Source organism: Sceloporus undulatus, chromosome 6, assembly GCF_019175285.1.
Source record: "Sceloporus undulatus isolate JIND9_A2432 ecotype Alabama chromosome 6, SceUnd_v1.1, whole genome shotgun sequence".
Classification (NCBI taxonomy): domain Eukaryota; kingdom Metazoa; phylum Chordata; class Lepidosauria; order Squamata; family Phrynosomatidae; genus Sceloporus; species Sceloporus undulatus.
Window position 1 is genome coordinate 92,348,168 of NC_056527.1, and position 16,873 is coordinate 92,365,040.

Genomic DNA, 16,873 nt, shown 5'->3' on the forward strand with positions numbered 1-16,873 from the left:
TACACAGGATTTCTCCATTTCAAGCATTAGCAAGTCAGGCTGTACATAGAGCGCTTGGTGTGTGTGTGTGAATATGTGTGTGTGGATCTGCAGAGATTTAAAAGCCCAGGCATAGAATAGTAGTTGAGGGGAAAAGAAGGGAGGGCAGTGCCAGCAGCTGCTCATATTGTGGTGACGTCTGCTCCATCATCAACCAGGGAGGCAAGAAGCACAGAGAGAGGGAAACAGAGAGTGAGAGACAGCAAGAAAGTCCTGCAAATTTTAAAAGGGGAACAGGAAACTCTTTGGCAGGTGTGCCCAATGTTTTTTGGGGATGTGTCTCATGGAGATGGCCTGGCTCCTTTTTGGCTTCCCATGGTTTTCAACTTCTACCTCCTGAGGATCTCAAAATCACCAACAGATGCATCAAGACTTCTGAAGAGGGCTTCCCTGTGGCTGACATGATCCCTGCCAGATGACTCCGTTGTTTTTGCAGCCCTTTAGAGCCTTTTGGAACTATGGAGATTTGTCTGCTGGGGCTTTTGATTTGGTGTTTCCATCTTGAAACCCTTCGCGCAGCCGGGATCTTCCAGCATCAACGATCAGCTCCACCCAAGGCCAGGACTCCCAAAATGAAGGAATGGATGCCTTCCTCCTCATCTTCTTTGGCTTCAGCTTTCACTTGGGTGCCTACCCCTAACTTGGATAAGGCAGATCCTGAGGGATCAGAGGCAGCCGTGGCCTTCTTGTATTCTGGGGATGTGTTGAGCCTCTCACAAGCCAACTGTTCACGGAGATTTGAAGTGAGGGACATGGGGAAGTCCTCCAGTCCTCCACCAGCCTTGCGTTCCTATTTGCGTGGTGCTACTGACACCCTGACTCATGCCACCAATTTCCTCAACATGGTCTTCCAGACCAATGACATCCGGGAGTCTAGTGTGAAAGAGGATGTTGAGTGGTACCACGCCTTGGTCAGAAGTGTTATGGATGGAGATTCTCAAGTTTACCGAGCCATGCTGACCTTTGATGCTCATCCGGTGTCTTCCAAGCCTCAGATGATGCTCCAGGCCACCAAGGAGAACAATGAGATCTTACTCCAGGACCTCTCACCCTTTGCAGACAGCCTGAGGAATCTGACTTGGGAAAATGAATGGTACAACTTCTTCCGGTTCCAGAGGGCCCCGTTCCTGTACAAGCGAATCCTCAACAATGACCTCAAGACACTGGATACCCCCAAATGGAGCCAGGGAGATAGCTATGTGATGGATACCAGCCACATCAAATGGTCACCGCCTTTCCTGGAATGTGAGGATGGGAAGTTCTTGCCCACTTGGATGGTGACACTCTCCTCTTCTTTCTATGGCCTCAAACCTGATCTGAATCCAGAGTTTAAGTAAGTAGGGAAGGATGCTGGGGATAAGAAGTCAAACTGTGGCCTAAACAGCACAGGCAACCCATGTTTTGATCTCTAAACATTGAAACAAAAACCTGTGAAAAGCAGGTGGGGGGGGGCGACTGGATATGGGGAGAAGCCATGGAAGGGCAAAATACTTGACCAGTATTTTCTTTTTTATCATGGGGCTGGGTTTGTAGACCACTTTACCATTGAACACAGGGTATGTTTATCTGTCTAATTATTACTAACATTCATAATTCACTGAGAAACTCACCATTTTCTTATAACAGCATAATATTTTTAAAAACTGCTTCTGTCCCAAACTCTAATGTTAATAAATTAAAGGATATGTAGATGGTTGAATTGCCTCTGTACCTGGAATAGACAATTTTGTAGTTCTCAAGATGTTGTTAAAATGCAACTACCATCATAGTCAATGGCGACAGATGAGAGAAACTGAAGTCTGGCAACATCTGAAGAGCTACAAGTTATAGGCTCTGATCTGTAAGATGCCTATAAGTTCTTTGGGCATTGTACAGTATTAAGAGAACCAGTATAATAATAAGCAGTAGGAGAAATAATAGCAGCAGCAAATAAATATTTTTTTCAAATCAAATGAAAAGAGCTTTGCCTTCACAGTTAAGTAACCATTGTTTGCCTTTCCCAAGCTGGAAATAGGAGTCAGGGGCAGAATGAATTTTTAAAATAGCAAGGCACAGAAGCTCAAGTCTTCAAGGAACAAAGCTGGACAAAGCCATCCGATCCAGAGTCTTTGAGGTGGATGGGCTGTTCTCAAGGTCAGTGAGAAAGAATTCAGTGCATGTTCAGAGACTAGTCACTCTTTCTCATTCATTCTCCGTGGACTTCCATAGTCCAAACTTTGACTCAGGATCAGTCTCTGGGACTGCCATCTATTTTCTGGGTTTCAATGGGAAAACAAATTCTTCCTATCTATGCTTGCCACTTATTCCATTTTTTAAAGGAGCATTTCCTTATTTAGTAATAATAACATTTAAAAATAAAGTAAGGCAGGATGCATACAAAATACATGCCAATTAAGAAAGCCTGTTCTCAGATTTTTCTTCTTCTTCTTCTGGTCTTGCTGGTGTTAATACAACCTTTTACAAATTGCTGCCCTATGTAGCCTCTGAAATGCTTTGTCGTTGTTGTGTGCCTTCAAGTAGTTTCTGACTTATGACAACTCTATCACAGGGTTTTCTTGGCATGTTTCTTCAGAAGGTGTTTGCCATTGCCATCCTCTGAGACTGAGAGAATGTGAGTTGCCCAAGGTCACCCATCAGGATTTGAACTCTGTTCTCCAGAGCCATAGTCCAGTGTTCAAACCACTGCACCACACTGGCTGTTTTGATACAAAAATAAGGGGGGAGGGCTGGGAGTTCCTCTCTTATCTGGAAGTCTCCTACTCCAAGTTGGGGGTCAGAGCTGTGGCTGTTCAGTAGTAAAAGTAAAGCTTTCTGCATGGCTCAGAAACTACTATGTATTACATCTTACACCACACACCTGCCCCCTCTCCCTGAGACAGATCTTTCAAGCTTCTTGCTACTAGGCTGATGACATTTTTACTAGCTCTTAATCATTTGTAGTTAGCAAGGGTAGGGTGGGAGGTAAGAATCCAGTGTTTGTAAAACCTTCCTAACTAGTGACCTGGAAGAGATTCTTACTCACCACAAGTGACCAAAAGAGTAGCTTTTAACACAGCTGCTCTGTCATTATTTCATTACAATTTACTAACCTGCTCTGATCATTCAAAAGGTGCTTCCACATGCCTAAAACCCAGGGACCCTTTCTTTGCAATCCAACATAGAGAGAAGATGACCTATGTCATGAGAAAAGCAACTTGTACATGTCCTGAACACTGCTTTTAAAATGACATCCCACAGAAACTGATCTATAGAGTTGCGAAGGACCCCAACTGGTCCTGTGGGAATCCGGAGCTTAAAGCATTCCCAACAGATGGTCATCCAACCTCTGTTTAAAAACCTTGGCTTGAAGAGAATCCACCATCTTCTGAGGTGGTTGCTTCTAATGCTGAACAACTCTTACCATCAAATATGTTATTAAGATTCATTGTGAGCCTGACTTTACATGGTTCAGGGCTGAGACTTGTAAACTAGTGGGTTCAAATCAAACGCAAGGGCAGGATTACAGTGCATACAGGCCCCTCAAGTAGAAATATAGCCCCTTTAAATGCCATATGGGGACTGACAGACAAATCTTGTCTACAATCACACGTTGATTATTTCAAAATCTACCTGTCTGGCGTGGAATCCTGCTATTATGTGTAAAATAAAATTTATACATTGTGGACAAAATAAGCTGAGAGAAGGATGAGTGGCAGAATATCCTGGGGGGGGCAGTCCTGTCCTCCCCACTAGATCTTGCAGGATTCATAGATCATCCTTTTTAAAAGAAGGATAGGATGGAAGACTTGGATCTGTTGTCCTTTGTGAGGCTCATGAAAGGAGGAAGGGGAAGAGGGAGGAAATTTAAATGTGGGAAAGAACCACTTTCTGACAAAATGAGAGGAGCATTCCATGGCTACCTTAAGGTTAAAAAAGCTAGCTGCTTCATTTAATGTGCCATGATGATAACACAAAGAAAAGGATCACTCTTCCAGGTTACATGTGTCCTTGCTTATTCACCCAAAGACAATTACCATTATTTTGAAGCCCTGTTGTTATTAACTGCTGGTCAAGTCAACTTCAAGTTAAGGCGACTCCATGAATGAGGGACCTCTAAGTCCCCCTATCATCAACAGCCCTGCTCAGGTCTTGCAGAGTTAGGCTATGGCTTCTTTGATTGAGTCTATCCATCTGGAATGTGGGTTTCCTCTTTTCCTACTGCCTTCTACCTTACCAAGCCATGTTGTGTTTTCTGGCATTTTTGTTGTTGTTGCTGTGTGCATTCAAGTTGGATTTATGGCAACCCTATCATAGGGCTTTCTTGGCAAGTTTCTAGAGAGGAGGGGTTGTCATTGCCATACTTTGAGGCTGAGAGAGTAATCCAAGGTTACCTAGTGGTTTTATACGGCTGAACCAAGATTTGAACCCTGGTCTCCGGAATCATAGTCACGCTGACTTATTTTTCAGACATACATTACTCTAATTTTTAAAAGGTTGTCTTTTATTCCATAATGCCGTGGCCCTACGTAGTTTCTTCCCACAAAGAACTCCTATGCCCATATACACACATCACACTTACCTGATTCACTGAGGTAGAGAAACACTACGATTCTTCAGTGCCAGTTTTCCCATAATCCCCCAGTATGGCCTTTATCCAGATGGTGGATAGGCCAAGTTGCCCACACTGCTGCCTACTGCTGCCAGGACCAGTGCCAGCGCTAGCACTACCACCAGGTAGAGTGAGGCAGCTGCTTCAGACAGCAGGGGTTTCATGTCATGAATAGGTAGCAAATTGTTGATTAACTGTGAAGTCGAAGATGCCAGCCACAGATGCTGGCGAAACCTCAGGAAGAAAATCTTCTAGAACATGGCCACATAGCCCGAAAAACCCACAAAAACCTGTTGATTGTTTATTGTTGTTGCTATTGTTGTTGTTGCAAGGAATCCTATGGAATCCTTGAATTTGCAACTCAAGAAAGTGTATTTATTATTCTCAGCCAGAGAGTTCTAGTGTCTCACCAAACTACAAACCTTGGGATTTCCTGGGATGCATCCATGACAGTTAAAATGCAGCGATAATGCTATAATTGTGCAGTGTGAAAAGACCTCTGCTAAGAAATGAGGGATTCCTTTCCTTCCTACTTCAGAGCCCCATACATCACAAAGTGGCCCCATATTCAGTGTCAGGTGAGGCACCCACCTCAAACCCCCCCCCACTGTCCTCGAGAATAGGCAAAGAACCAGTTTCATTTCTCATGGTGATCAACCTTTGAGAAAAGTTGAAGTAGCTCCCCTTCCCCAGTGGTCCCAGCCCACTTTGAAGCCCAAAGAGAAAAATGGTCACTTCACAACAATGGTTCTTCTGACTTTCTCTGAAGTCCAACACAAAGTGAAAGACAAGGCTGCACCATTGACCCAAAGTTAAGAACATAAGAAGAGCCCTGCTGGATCAGAACAAAGGCCTATCTATCCCACCACTTTGTTCACACAATGAACAGCCAGACACCTCTGGAAAGCCTATAAGCACAACAGTATCCACACAGTCTCTGATATCAGAGGCAGCATACACCCACCATGACTACCAGCCACAGCTAGGCTTACCTATCCTTCATTTCTTTAATCACATTTTAAAGCCATAATTGAAACTAGTGGTAGCAAATTCCACAGTCTGACTATGCACTGTGCAAAATCTGCCATGGACCATCTGCCATTTAACTTACCTAGATGACCCAAGGTTGCAATACCATGACAGAGGAAGACATCCTGTTCTCACCATTCATTGCTTTTGTTGTTTGCCCCAAGTCATTTTTTACTTATGGAGACCTTATCATGGGGGTTTCTTGGCAAGTTTGCCATTGCCATCCTCTGAGGCTGAGAGAGTGTGACTTTCCCAAGGTGGCTCAGTGGATTTACATGGCCGATCTTGGATTCAAACCCAGGTCTCCAGAGTCATGGTCCAGCACTCAAACCATCATGCTGGTTTTAATTATATCCCTGCTTGTTTGTTTTCTTCCAAAGGTAAAAAGACTCAAATGCTGCCTCATTGTGACTGTGTATAATAGGCAGAAATTAAACAGGTTAACATTTTCTGGTATAGAAGTACAGAGCTGAGGAGGCAAGAAAGAAGAACTAGCCCTAGTAAAATTTATGGACCCTTCTTGGGCCATACAAAAGGATCAATAGTTTGCTATTGCCTTAAACTGTTTTATCAATTTTTGTATTTATCATCGCTGGTAGCCACCTTGGTCGTGAATTATTCACAGAAAGGTGGGATATACATATTCATAATAATCAAACAATACTGATGTTTACAGGTAAATATAGATCATTTCTCATCAGTTAATAGGGCCCTATATACAGGCTGCTACCTGTCAAAGCTGATTGTAATACTAGCCTCACTCCATGCATCACAATGCTCAGATAGACTTTGATAAAATATGTACATCAGACCTGTGTTCAGATGAGAACTGCAAATCTGACAGGTAATCTGAAACCATAAATGTCAGTTTAGTATAGAGAAGTCCTACCAGCATGACAATGTGATCCCAGCCAACTGAATACAGGACAATATTATGGTAACCCAGGAGAGACTTGACAAATGTCCTGACTGTAGTGTCTGCATAGATCTCACTTCTCTCTGTCTTGTTCAAAACTGCAATGTGCTGTATTCATCACACACAAACACCTTGCCCCTTTCCATAGGCTGAAGGAGGAAAATCTGGATGAGTCATCTCTTTTGATCATTGCTTTCTCTAAGGACACACATCATCAGAATTTCACAGGCTATCAACACTCTTGTCAGGGTAGCCCTTACTGCTTGCTAACTTCTGTCATAGAAATCTAAGAGGAAACCCACAACAGCAATGAAAACAATTGCATTTATTCATGAAAATGATCTCTCTGTAACCCACATACAGCCACATAAAAGTGTATGGCTGCATCTGCACTGTTGCAACAGAAAACTGTTGCAAGGCAAAACTGAGCGGACTGGAGTACAATATGGCAGCACAAATCCACTTTAATTTGACAAATTTCATAGTTGCCCTAATCCCCACTGCTGGGAAAACAATTTAAAAATTTAAAAATATGGTTAAGATGTAGGATGTCTGGAGCCCAGGCAGAAATAACCAGCACTGTAATAAATCACAGCTTGATAAATTTACCTGTTGGATGACAACTCCCAGAAACCCCAGACAGCATGGCTATGCTACCTGGGAGATTCTGGGACTTACAGTCCAAAAAGCTTGTTTTCGAAATACTCTGATGAATCTGTATTACCACTATGTATGGTTACAAAATTATAGCATACTGTTTATTCAAGTTCTAATATTTACACATGGTCCTTCAAATACCAATGGGGAGAATATTATTCTAATGACGCTGACATTAGAAATCACCATTTACCCTGTAAAATCTTCAGTTGATGAAAGCAATTAACATGTATGATATTCCCTTGTTTTTGGTGTATCTTATTCTTTCATTCAAATATAATACTTCACCACAAACAGAAGCAAGGGTTGCTGTGAGTCTATATCTGGATTTGACACAAGAATGTCAATAGTTGGGCCATGTGTTTCCATGGGAACTTCTCCTTAGACCATACTTCTTAGGTTTTCTGAATGAAGGTAAGATGCCAGTCAGTGAAACAAGCAGGTCTTCCACTCTCACAGCTAAAGATGAATTGCACAGCTAAAGATGAATGTTTGGAAGGAGGAAACCCAAAGAGAGGATGCAGCAAGAGACCAAGAAAGGCACAGAAACATTCACTGCCACAAAATTTTGTGATGGCTATAGCTTGGGTGGCTTTACAAAAGGATTTGATAAGTCCAGGGAGGATTGTGCAATCAGTGGTAGGATTCCAAGATCTCAGAGTCTGGCAACTCTCCTCTGGTCCTGAAGGTAGTGGAGGAATCTTAGGGTGAAGTGATGTCTTGGAATGTATGTGCATACAGTATTTTCCCCCCTCATTTGATAGCCTGACTTGTTTTTTATTTGAATGGCATACTCTATGCAACTGTTGTTGATGTTTAATACAGTATATCATGTTTAATGACATCACCAGTGTCCACCCTCTTTGACATCACAAAGGGTTGCCCCTCAGGTTGCATACACACTGCAGAAATAATCCAGTTTGACACCACTTTAACTGCCATGGCTCAGTGTTATGGAATTATGAAAACTGCACTTTGTTTTGTCATCCCAGTTCCCTGACAGAGAACACTAAATGTCTACAAAACTACAGTTCCTAGAATTCTATAGCACTGAGCCATGGGAATTAAAGTGATGTCAAGTCCCAGTTTCTCTTTCCTTCTCTCACTTTCCCCCTTTGTCTTTAGCTTACTTCAGCTGCTGTAAACTGCATTCAAAGTACAGTACAAAGGTATCTTGCATCCAATAAACTCAGTAGAGGGGATAGGACAAGAGGAGGCAGACTATTTGCCTTCCCTGTAGGCTCAGGCAAAAACCAATTGCTTCTTCTTCTCCTAGCTTCTATTTTTACCCAGTGATAATTTTTCCCATCTTGACCACATTCAGATGTTGCTTGGCCACAAATCTCTTGTTTTTCATCTGTGCAATGTTGGAGGGTGTGCTGGCATAGGCCTTGGGTCTGGATCCAGTATGCCTGCTCTGATTTTCTCAAAAAGAGAGCTGGGTTTGACCAATGTAACCATTTGAGAACACTGGATGTCTCGTTGGAGATCTAAGAGATGAGCAATGGGTTTTTTCATTTCTAGTTATGTGTTTCTGCCTGTGCTAAAGCTGAACTATTTTCAAATAAACAGAAATGTTACAAAATTCTAGTTTGCTTCCAGCAACCTAGCCTGAATCTCAGTGCAAAAATGCCTGAGCAGGATGAGTCTAACAGTATATAGCCTTTTGGCTGAAGAGCGGGGTATAAATACTATAAATAATAATAATAGTATACAGTGAGTCCTCCACATTCGCTGGGATTAGGGGCATAGACTCTCCGTGAAAGCAGAAAAAAACACAAATAAATTATCACTATTTTTTTACCTCTCCGGGAATCTCTAGGTCCTCCTGTGCAACTGTATGGTCAACATCTGTCAGAGGTTGACCACTGAATCATGATGGAGGACTTACAAATCCCTGGAGAAGTGTTCTTTCTAGGAAACGCTAGGAATCCTCCAGTGCAACTCTATGATCAACATCCAGCAGAGTTGCGCTGGAGGACCCAGAGATTCCTAAAGAGAACATGTTATTCTGCAAATCAAATCTGCAAATAATCAAATCAGTAAAACTCAAAGGCATAAATGTAGAGCAATGACTGTATTCTGCCACCATGCAGAGGCCCTCTACGGCATAGGGAATGGTTCAGTGAATAGCCCTGGTTCTTGATCACAAGATACAGTAGTGCCCATATACAATATCTAGCCCTGCACACTCTTGAAGGAGTACAACACTTGATGCCCTCCAGACATTTCAGATCACAACTCCCACATTCCCATTGGCTAGGCTGGCTGGGACTGATGGGATTTGCACAACAATGCATCTAGAGAGTACCAGGGTACCTGCACTTGAAAGGAGGCTAATTAGGATTGTTCCACTTACAATTTTCAGTTTACTTCTTTGCATGGAACCGATGTAGAAGAGTTCCTTCCCCAGTCCATTTGTTCACCATATCTTCATGGCATGATTAATATCCCCCTTTTGGTTCAGCAACAGGAATCAGGAAAGGCACGAGATGCCATAGCATCCTAAAAAAACTCCCCCCTGGTGTACTATAGGTTAGGTTTCCCTTATCTGAAATGCTTGGGACTAGAAATGTTTTGGATTTCCGTTTTTTGAATTTTTTAATATTTGCATATACATGAGATTTCTTGGAGATAGGACCCAACCCTAAACAACAAATTAATTTATGTTTTGCATACAACCTATACAAAGCCTGATGGTAATTCAATACATGATATTTTAATAATTTTGAACATGACATAAGATTTGTTTACATCAAACCATCAGAAAACAAAGGTGACATTGTCCTAGCCATTCCAGATAAGGGAGACTCAACTTGTACTTTGTTTTATTTGCAATAATGTTTGTTGCTGGTGGTGGTGGTAGGAAAATATTCAAAAAGACAAACCCCATACCATAGTACAGTGCACCTGTGTCATAAAGGGGCATACTGTATGTGGGTTTGAACATATGCTCAAACCTGCGGAGAGCCGTGTGGGAGCGCGCGGGGTGCAAGGGGCGGCCTGTCCCATTGGAATTAATGGGGCATGTGCCCATGGCACGTGTGTGTCACTGCTCTGCCGCCACATGCACGAGCCCCATTCAAGTGAATGGGGCTCAAGCATATGCGCTATTTGGCTCATGGGGGGGGGGGGGGGGCCGGAACGGATCCCCGTGTAAGCCAAGGGCACACTGTACCACCAGTTTCCCTCCCCATTGTGTTGTGCATGCAACATGCTTAAGATTAATGGGAGGAAGGGGCACACATACATCCTAGATTGTATATGTGCGGTTTCCTTTTTCATCTTGGGCAGTCCCCTGAAAATATTAAGACCAGCCCCGTTACAGTCCTAATTTGTTAATGGCCAAATTTAGATGCCTTTTCAAGTACATACCTATCTGTCTGTCTCTCTCACCCTCTAAACAGACAGGGTTTTTTTCCCCAGAAAATGTAAGCCATTTTGCTTCAGGATTCCTGGGCTTTCCCCGAGTCACAGTGTTGAGACTGTGTCCTATATCTGCAAGCTGACCAGTTACTGCTTGCCTGTATGCATAAATCATCAACAAAGAGGCAGTGACCTGCAATACCCTTTTTGGCTGACTTAGATCTGTCTCTTCCAGAGTTCACACAAGCACAAAAGCTCAATTGAACACAGAAACACACATGGCCCAGCTGGTGTGTGCTCACATGTAAGTTATGTCTGTTACCACTCCAAGGAAAAGACATTCCCATGTCACTTTAGAGGACTTAGCTGACATTTAGACTCAAGACTAGACCCAGTACCCAAGGTCTAAGAGCTTTGTTGTTGTTGTAGTTGTTGTTATCTGCCCTCAAATTGACCCCATTTCATGGTCATCCTGTCGATGAGACACCTCCAAGAACCCCAGTCCTCCACTACTCTGCTTAGCTTATTGTATTTTTATGTATTTTGTTAGGTTTTAATCCTACCTCGATCCTGTCAGAAGAGGCGGAAAATATAAAATTATTATTATTATGTAAATTCATGGTTGTGGCCTCCCTAATTCTGTCTATCCATCTAGCATGTGGTCTTCCTCTCTGTCTCTTCCCTCCACATTTCCTAGTCTCGTTGTCTTTTTAAATGAGTCATACCTTCTCATGAGGTGGCCAAAGTATGACAGGCTCAGTTTGGCTTCCAGGGAGATTTCAGGCTTGACCTGTTGAAGGACCCATTTGTTTGCCTTTTTGGCTATCCATGGTATCCTCAGTACCGCATCTCAAATGAACCAATTTTCTTCCTGTCTGCTTCCTTCACTGTCCAGTTCTCGCATCCATACATGGAGATGGGGAATACAATGACTTGAACAATTCTAACTTTAGTGCTCAGATGTATATCTTTACTCTTCAGGATCTTTTATAGTTCTTTCATAGCTGCTCTTTCCATTCCTAGTTATTTTCTGGTTTCTTGATTGCAGTCTCCTTTCTGACTTTTGTTTGATCCAAGGTACAGGAACTCTTTTACTAGTTTGTTTTCATCATTGTCTAGGTTGAATTTATGTAGGTCCTCCATGGTCATTAATTTTATTTTCTTTATGTTCAGCGTCAAGCCTGCCTTTGCACTTTCTTCTTTGACCTTCCTTAATTTGTTCCAACTCAGTGATGTTTTCTGCTAGTGGTATGTTGTCATCTGCATATCTTAGATTGTTGATATTCCTTCCTCCTATTTTTACTTTATCTGAAAGCCTAGAGGTGTATAAGTTTTAAAATGTGAAGTGTCTGGATTTAAGAGTAAGTAATAAGCTCTGCTTTGGGAGCAAGGTTGTCCAGTGTGGGGCAGTAGATGGTGCCCATCAGGACCCACCTAATTCAAGAAACACAACACCCCAACATAGCCCAATTAGTATGGTGCATGAAACATGCAATCACAAAAGCACTTATTCCTATCCATACCAGTAAACATGTAATAGCAGGAAAGTGAGTAACCATTTGCCTCCCTTTCTTCAGTTTTATTACACCCCCAATTTTCTGCTGTCTCATTTCACTTGTCTAATGGAAGGTCTGGGCTTGCATTTGAGCAGCCTTATTCCAGGACACAAATGAAGTTTCTGAAGAATGACATGCCCAAGGTTTGGGAATAAGCTGGAGGAGAAGAAGGCCCGTTCTGCACAGGCGTAATAGTATGGACTGGGCCCGTACTAGGGTTAGAAAGGGGCATCCCTTCTGGACGCCCCTAACCCTAGTACGGATCGAGTCCATGCAAAATGGTGGTGCCTGTTCCACACGGGGGCCGCCATGACTACATCACCACCGCGCTGCCTCCAAACGAGGTGGCGCAGTTGTGACGTCATCGCGCCGCGCGAGGGCACCTAGAGCGCCTTTTCTGCGGCGTGAGAAGGAGCTCCGAAACGGAGCTCCTTCTACGGTTTGCATCGCTGGCGCAGCCTTTAGACGACTGCGCCAGGGATGCAAGGGAGAAAGGGGCCGAGCAGCCCCTTTCTCCTCCTCCTCGCCGCTATCAGGTGTCCTTGGGGCATGAAGCCCCAAGAACACACATTTCCAGGCCGCGGGGAAGCGGCCTTTTGCCACTTCCCCGCGGCCTGGAAAGCGGCAGATCGGGGCCTTGGAGGCTGCTGCTCTGGCAGCTGAGGCCCCGATCTGGTGGGGAAAGGGCTGGTTACAGGCCGCCCCAAAGGGGTGGTCTGTAATGCGCCAAAGATTCTAAGGAAATAAGCCAAGCTTCACTGATTTATTTAAAGTATTTCTGTATTGCCTCCCAGCCCACAATGGCTCTCAAAGTGATGGACAAATAAAAACTAATTAAAACAGTAGAGACATTTAAAAAATCTAAAAGCACGTTGAAATACTATTTTAAAATTTCTAAAAGCGTTTGAAAAACAATCCTAGAATCCAGTTTTAAATAAGTTAAAACAGAAGTTTCAGACATTGAATACCATATGGAACATCACTGTTTTGGCTGCCCATTGGAAATTTAAAAGAGATGGGACCAGCCTAACTTCCTTGGTCTGTCCCCATCCCACAGAGATTCATCATTTTTTTCCTGCTAGGGTTCATGTTCCTTTAAACTGCATGACGCACAGAGATTTAACAGGGAATCACAGAAACAACTGCTGCCATCTTTGAGCTTTCACTGGCACTGGCTGTATATTTGGTGGGGAAATTCAATCTCATCCCTGGCAATTATACTTTTTTGCTCTCTCACTAGTCCTCTATGCTAGTTTTTCTGGAGTCGTTGTGGGTTGTCCCTATATCAGTTATTACGGTGCATAGACTGTTCACGTGAGACATTAGTTATGCATTTCAACCAGCTGCAGTAACATCTGCTGAAACTATAAGATCTGCAGGACACCAAATGTTCGAACTGTCCTCTACTTCCTTCTGCTCTCCATCAAATACATGCTTAACCCTTTGTGTTATATGTTCCAGAGGGGTCCTGAGGATGGATGTTAAAATCCAGGACATTGATATAAACCAGTGCGCCAGTGGACAGGAATGGTTTGCAAATACACACCGGTGTGACCTCAACAGTACCCAGGTAAGGAGGATCCTTAAAGCTGTTCTCCCAACTAAGCCAAGTAACAATGTTAGATTGATTGAGATATAGGATATGAATCTTTTGTACTATCCATCCACTGGAAGTCTTTTCACAGATATACTTGCCTTTTGTAACACTTGACTTCTTCCTACTACTGCTTTTATGTACCATTTATTAATGACACTCGTCCCTCCACATTCACTGGGGTTAGGGACACAAGACTCCCGTGAATGTGGAAAAATTGCAAATACCAAAAACACCGTTTTTACCTGAGAGAACACCTCTAGGAATCTCTAGGTCCTCCAGTGGTCAACATCTGCCAGACATATTGACCATAGAATTGCACTCGAGGAGCTACAGATGCCTAGTGGAGTGTTCTCGCTAGATCCTTCAGTGCAACCTTTGGTTAAAGTTGGCCACAGAGTTGCGCTGGAGGACCTAGATATTCCTAGAGAGAACATATCAATAAAATCCATGAATAATCAAATCTACAAAAGTCAAAGTCGCAAATGTGAAGGGACGAGTGTATTGTGCCTCCAGTGTCTCTTTTCACATTACAGAGTTATACTGCTATGTTTCTACTTTAACTGCCATGATTGCATCCTATGGATCCTGAAATTCATAGTCTGGTGCAGCACTAGATCTCGCTGGCTGAGGATTCTAAATACTTAAACTATAAATCCCAGGATACCATCGCATGCACCCATGGCAGCTAAAGTGGTGACCAAGTGCTTTAACTGTCTAGTGCAAAAGAGACTTTAGGTGCTGTGCATAACAGAAAAGCTTCCAATCTATACCCAGAGAATTTATAATCAAACACAACAGGATGGATTGGGAAGTGGTCAGTTTCTGAATAACTGTGTATGTGAGGGGGGGGGACATCAAGGAGTTGAAATTCATTGTTTCAAATAAAACATTCAGCAAGTTATCAAAATTTAAACTTTTCAAATTTTCTTTTGAAATTTGATGTGGAGAGATGCTTTTGGAGCATCTTATACCTTCTTGATAGAGCTGCAATCTTTAGGAATGCTATCATTTGTTGGGAATTGCACCACAGATAAGCAGCTCTTTTTTGTGTGTCTTATCATCCCACATAACCCTTTTCCAATTTATTGGGGATGCAGTGTAGGGGCCTTATCTGATACAGAAATCTCGCTTCTGCCTGCATTGATATCCCTCTCTAGACCATCTAAACTGACAATAGAAATGACATCTGAGACAAAATGTAGGCCTGTGACTCTAACATCATCAGTTTTCTTCTCTGTGATTTTTAACATCTTTGCCTGATGTAGAAGGCAGTAAAGCTCTGAAAACCTGCATGATGTATTTTGTACTTTTTTCCCTTAGCCCAATAAAGGGATCGTTGTTTTCTTGATTTTGTATTTTCTTGTTTTCCTGCATGATGAACAAAGCACCCCTGAATAGGCCTGACCTGAAATCTGAACTGTTGAAGTATTTCCCCAGGAAGTCCTGCCTAAAGGCAAAACTGGGCATGATGTTAACTGCATGAATGCAATTAATATGCAGAGGGTGGTGACAGGGTATGAAAATAACAGCCACGGGAAAACCTGAACAGCTTGTATACTATACAGGAGGGGAGGAGGAGTTGAATTCTATCTCTCTCCGCCACAGCCTTGTCAGGAAAAAAAAAGCTCCTCTTGGAAATTGGTGTTTGCATTTTGCGTGAAGTCGCATTGGTGCTATGGAAAGCCTCCTTTGATAAAACCTCTGAAGAAGCAATTTTGCATAGCAATATAAGATAGTGCTCTAAGTTGTGTACAGAATTTTGATAATGGGACTAGCTGCTTATATGTATGGTACAGAAGCTGATAGTAAGCCAGGTCAATGACATATGGTAGAATGAGACAATCACCAAGTGGCACTTAACCACCCTGAATCTTGTTGTGGAAGATCTTTAATATGAAAAAGAACAAAAGCCACAGGACTTTTGCACTATCTGCATTATGTACAAAATACATTATGCCTTTTGAGCACATCTCTTTCAGCAAGGCAAAAATCCATAAAAAGCTATATAATATGTTGCCGCTGTAAATAAATAACCATTTTTAATCACAGCTCCTCAACATTATATTACCTACTACAAAACATGGACACTTCAACAGTAATTTATTCTTTAAAACTCATTGATGCACAAAATATATTGAAAAAGAATACACTGAGGATCAATTGTGGCTACACACGATTTTTAAAGTGTAATTTCTTGCTGAGGTCTGCAACGTGTGTGTTAAATAATCAAAGGAACATTGAGGTAATATGGGGATTTATTATTTGTGGGATGTTAACTTGAGTACACTCTTGTCAATTAGAAAAACAGTTTTAGGCCTTTTGAGGTGGGTGGGTTTCATCCCCATGTAATTCCTGAACATCCTCCCCTTCTACACAGTTCTTGTAATTTATAATGTCCCCATAAAAGTATCCTCCAGTTTAAAACTGCATACTTTCTATTGGAAGCTAAGCAGGTCATCCCTGGTTAGGATTTGAATGGTATACTACCAAAGAATACCAGGTGTTGTAGGTTCTGTTTCAGAGGAAAGAAATGGCAAAACCACCTCTGAATATTCCTTAAGAAAGAAAACCCTATGAAATTAATGGGGTTGCCATAAGTCAACAGGTGACTTGGTGCGCGTGTGTGCGCGCACACACACACACACACACTTTCTATTTATTGGATATTTAAATGTCCCAAAGGGCATTTTCTCTATAGGTTTTACTTTTCTAATTTTACTTGTCCTTGCCGCCACAAGGATACCCTTTCTGGATTTCTCTTTTACTCCCACTCTCTCTCTCTCTCTCTCTTTCTGCTTTGTGTTGCCTAGTTAGCACCATTCACAGTCAGCATCCGTTCTCTTCCTCCGCTACTGCCTTCTTCACCACGGTTCTTTCCAGCATCCCTCCTGTGTCTCATTTCCCCTTTCCTTCTGGCATCTCTGTATTATCCCTCTCCCTCTCTGCTGACCCATCTGCCTAATTCAGCTGCTCTGTACCTTCACTGCACAGCAGGGTTTTAACATGCAAATCTGCATTTAAGCACCTTTTACAGAGTGTGTGTTTATGCATGTGTTTTATTAGGAGTGCTGGGCACAGTCTAATGAGCAACCCTGGATTGGGCAATCACTTTCAGCCCTATGGGT

The 16,873-nt window shown here is 42.6% G+C and overlaps 1 protein-coding gene across 1 annotated transcript in view; it reads left to right on the plus strand.

Moving 5' to 3' along the window:
• Window positions 1–497: 497 nt before the first annotated feature.
• Window positions 498–16,873, plus strand: part of GPR179 (G protein-coupled receptor 179) — a 47,766-nt gene continuing 31,390 nt past the window's right edge. The window contains exons 1-2 of the mRNA XM_042473471.1: window positions 498–1,372; window positions 13,613–13,721. Coding sequence (XP_042329405.1) covers window positions 498–1,372; window positions 13,613–13,721 — 984 coding nt within the window. The remainder of the gene's footprint in view (window positions 1,373–13,612; window positions 13,722–16,873) is intronic.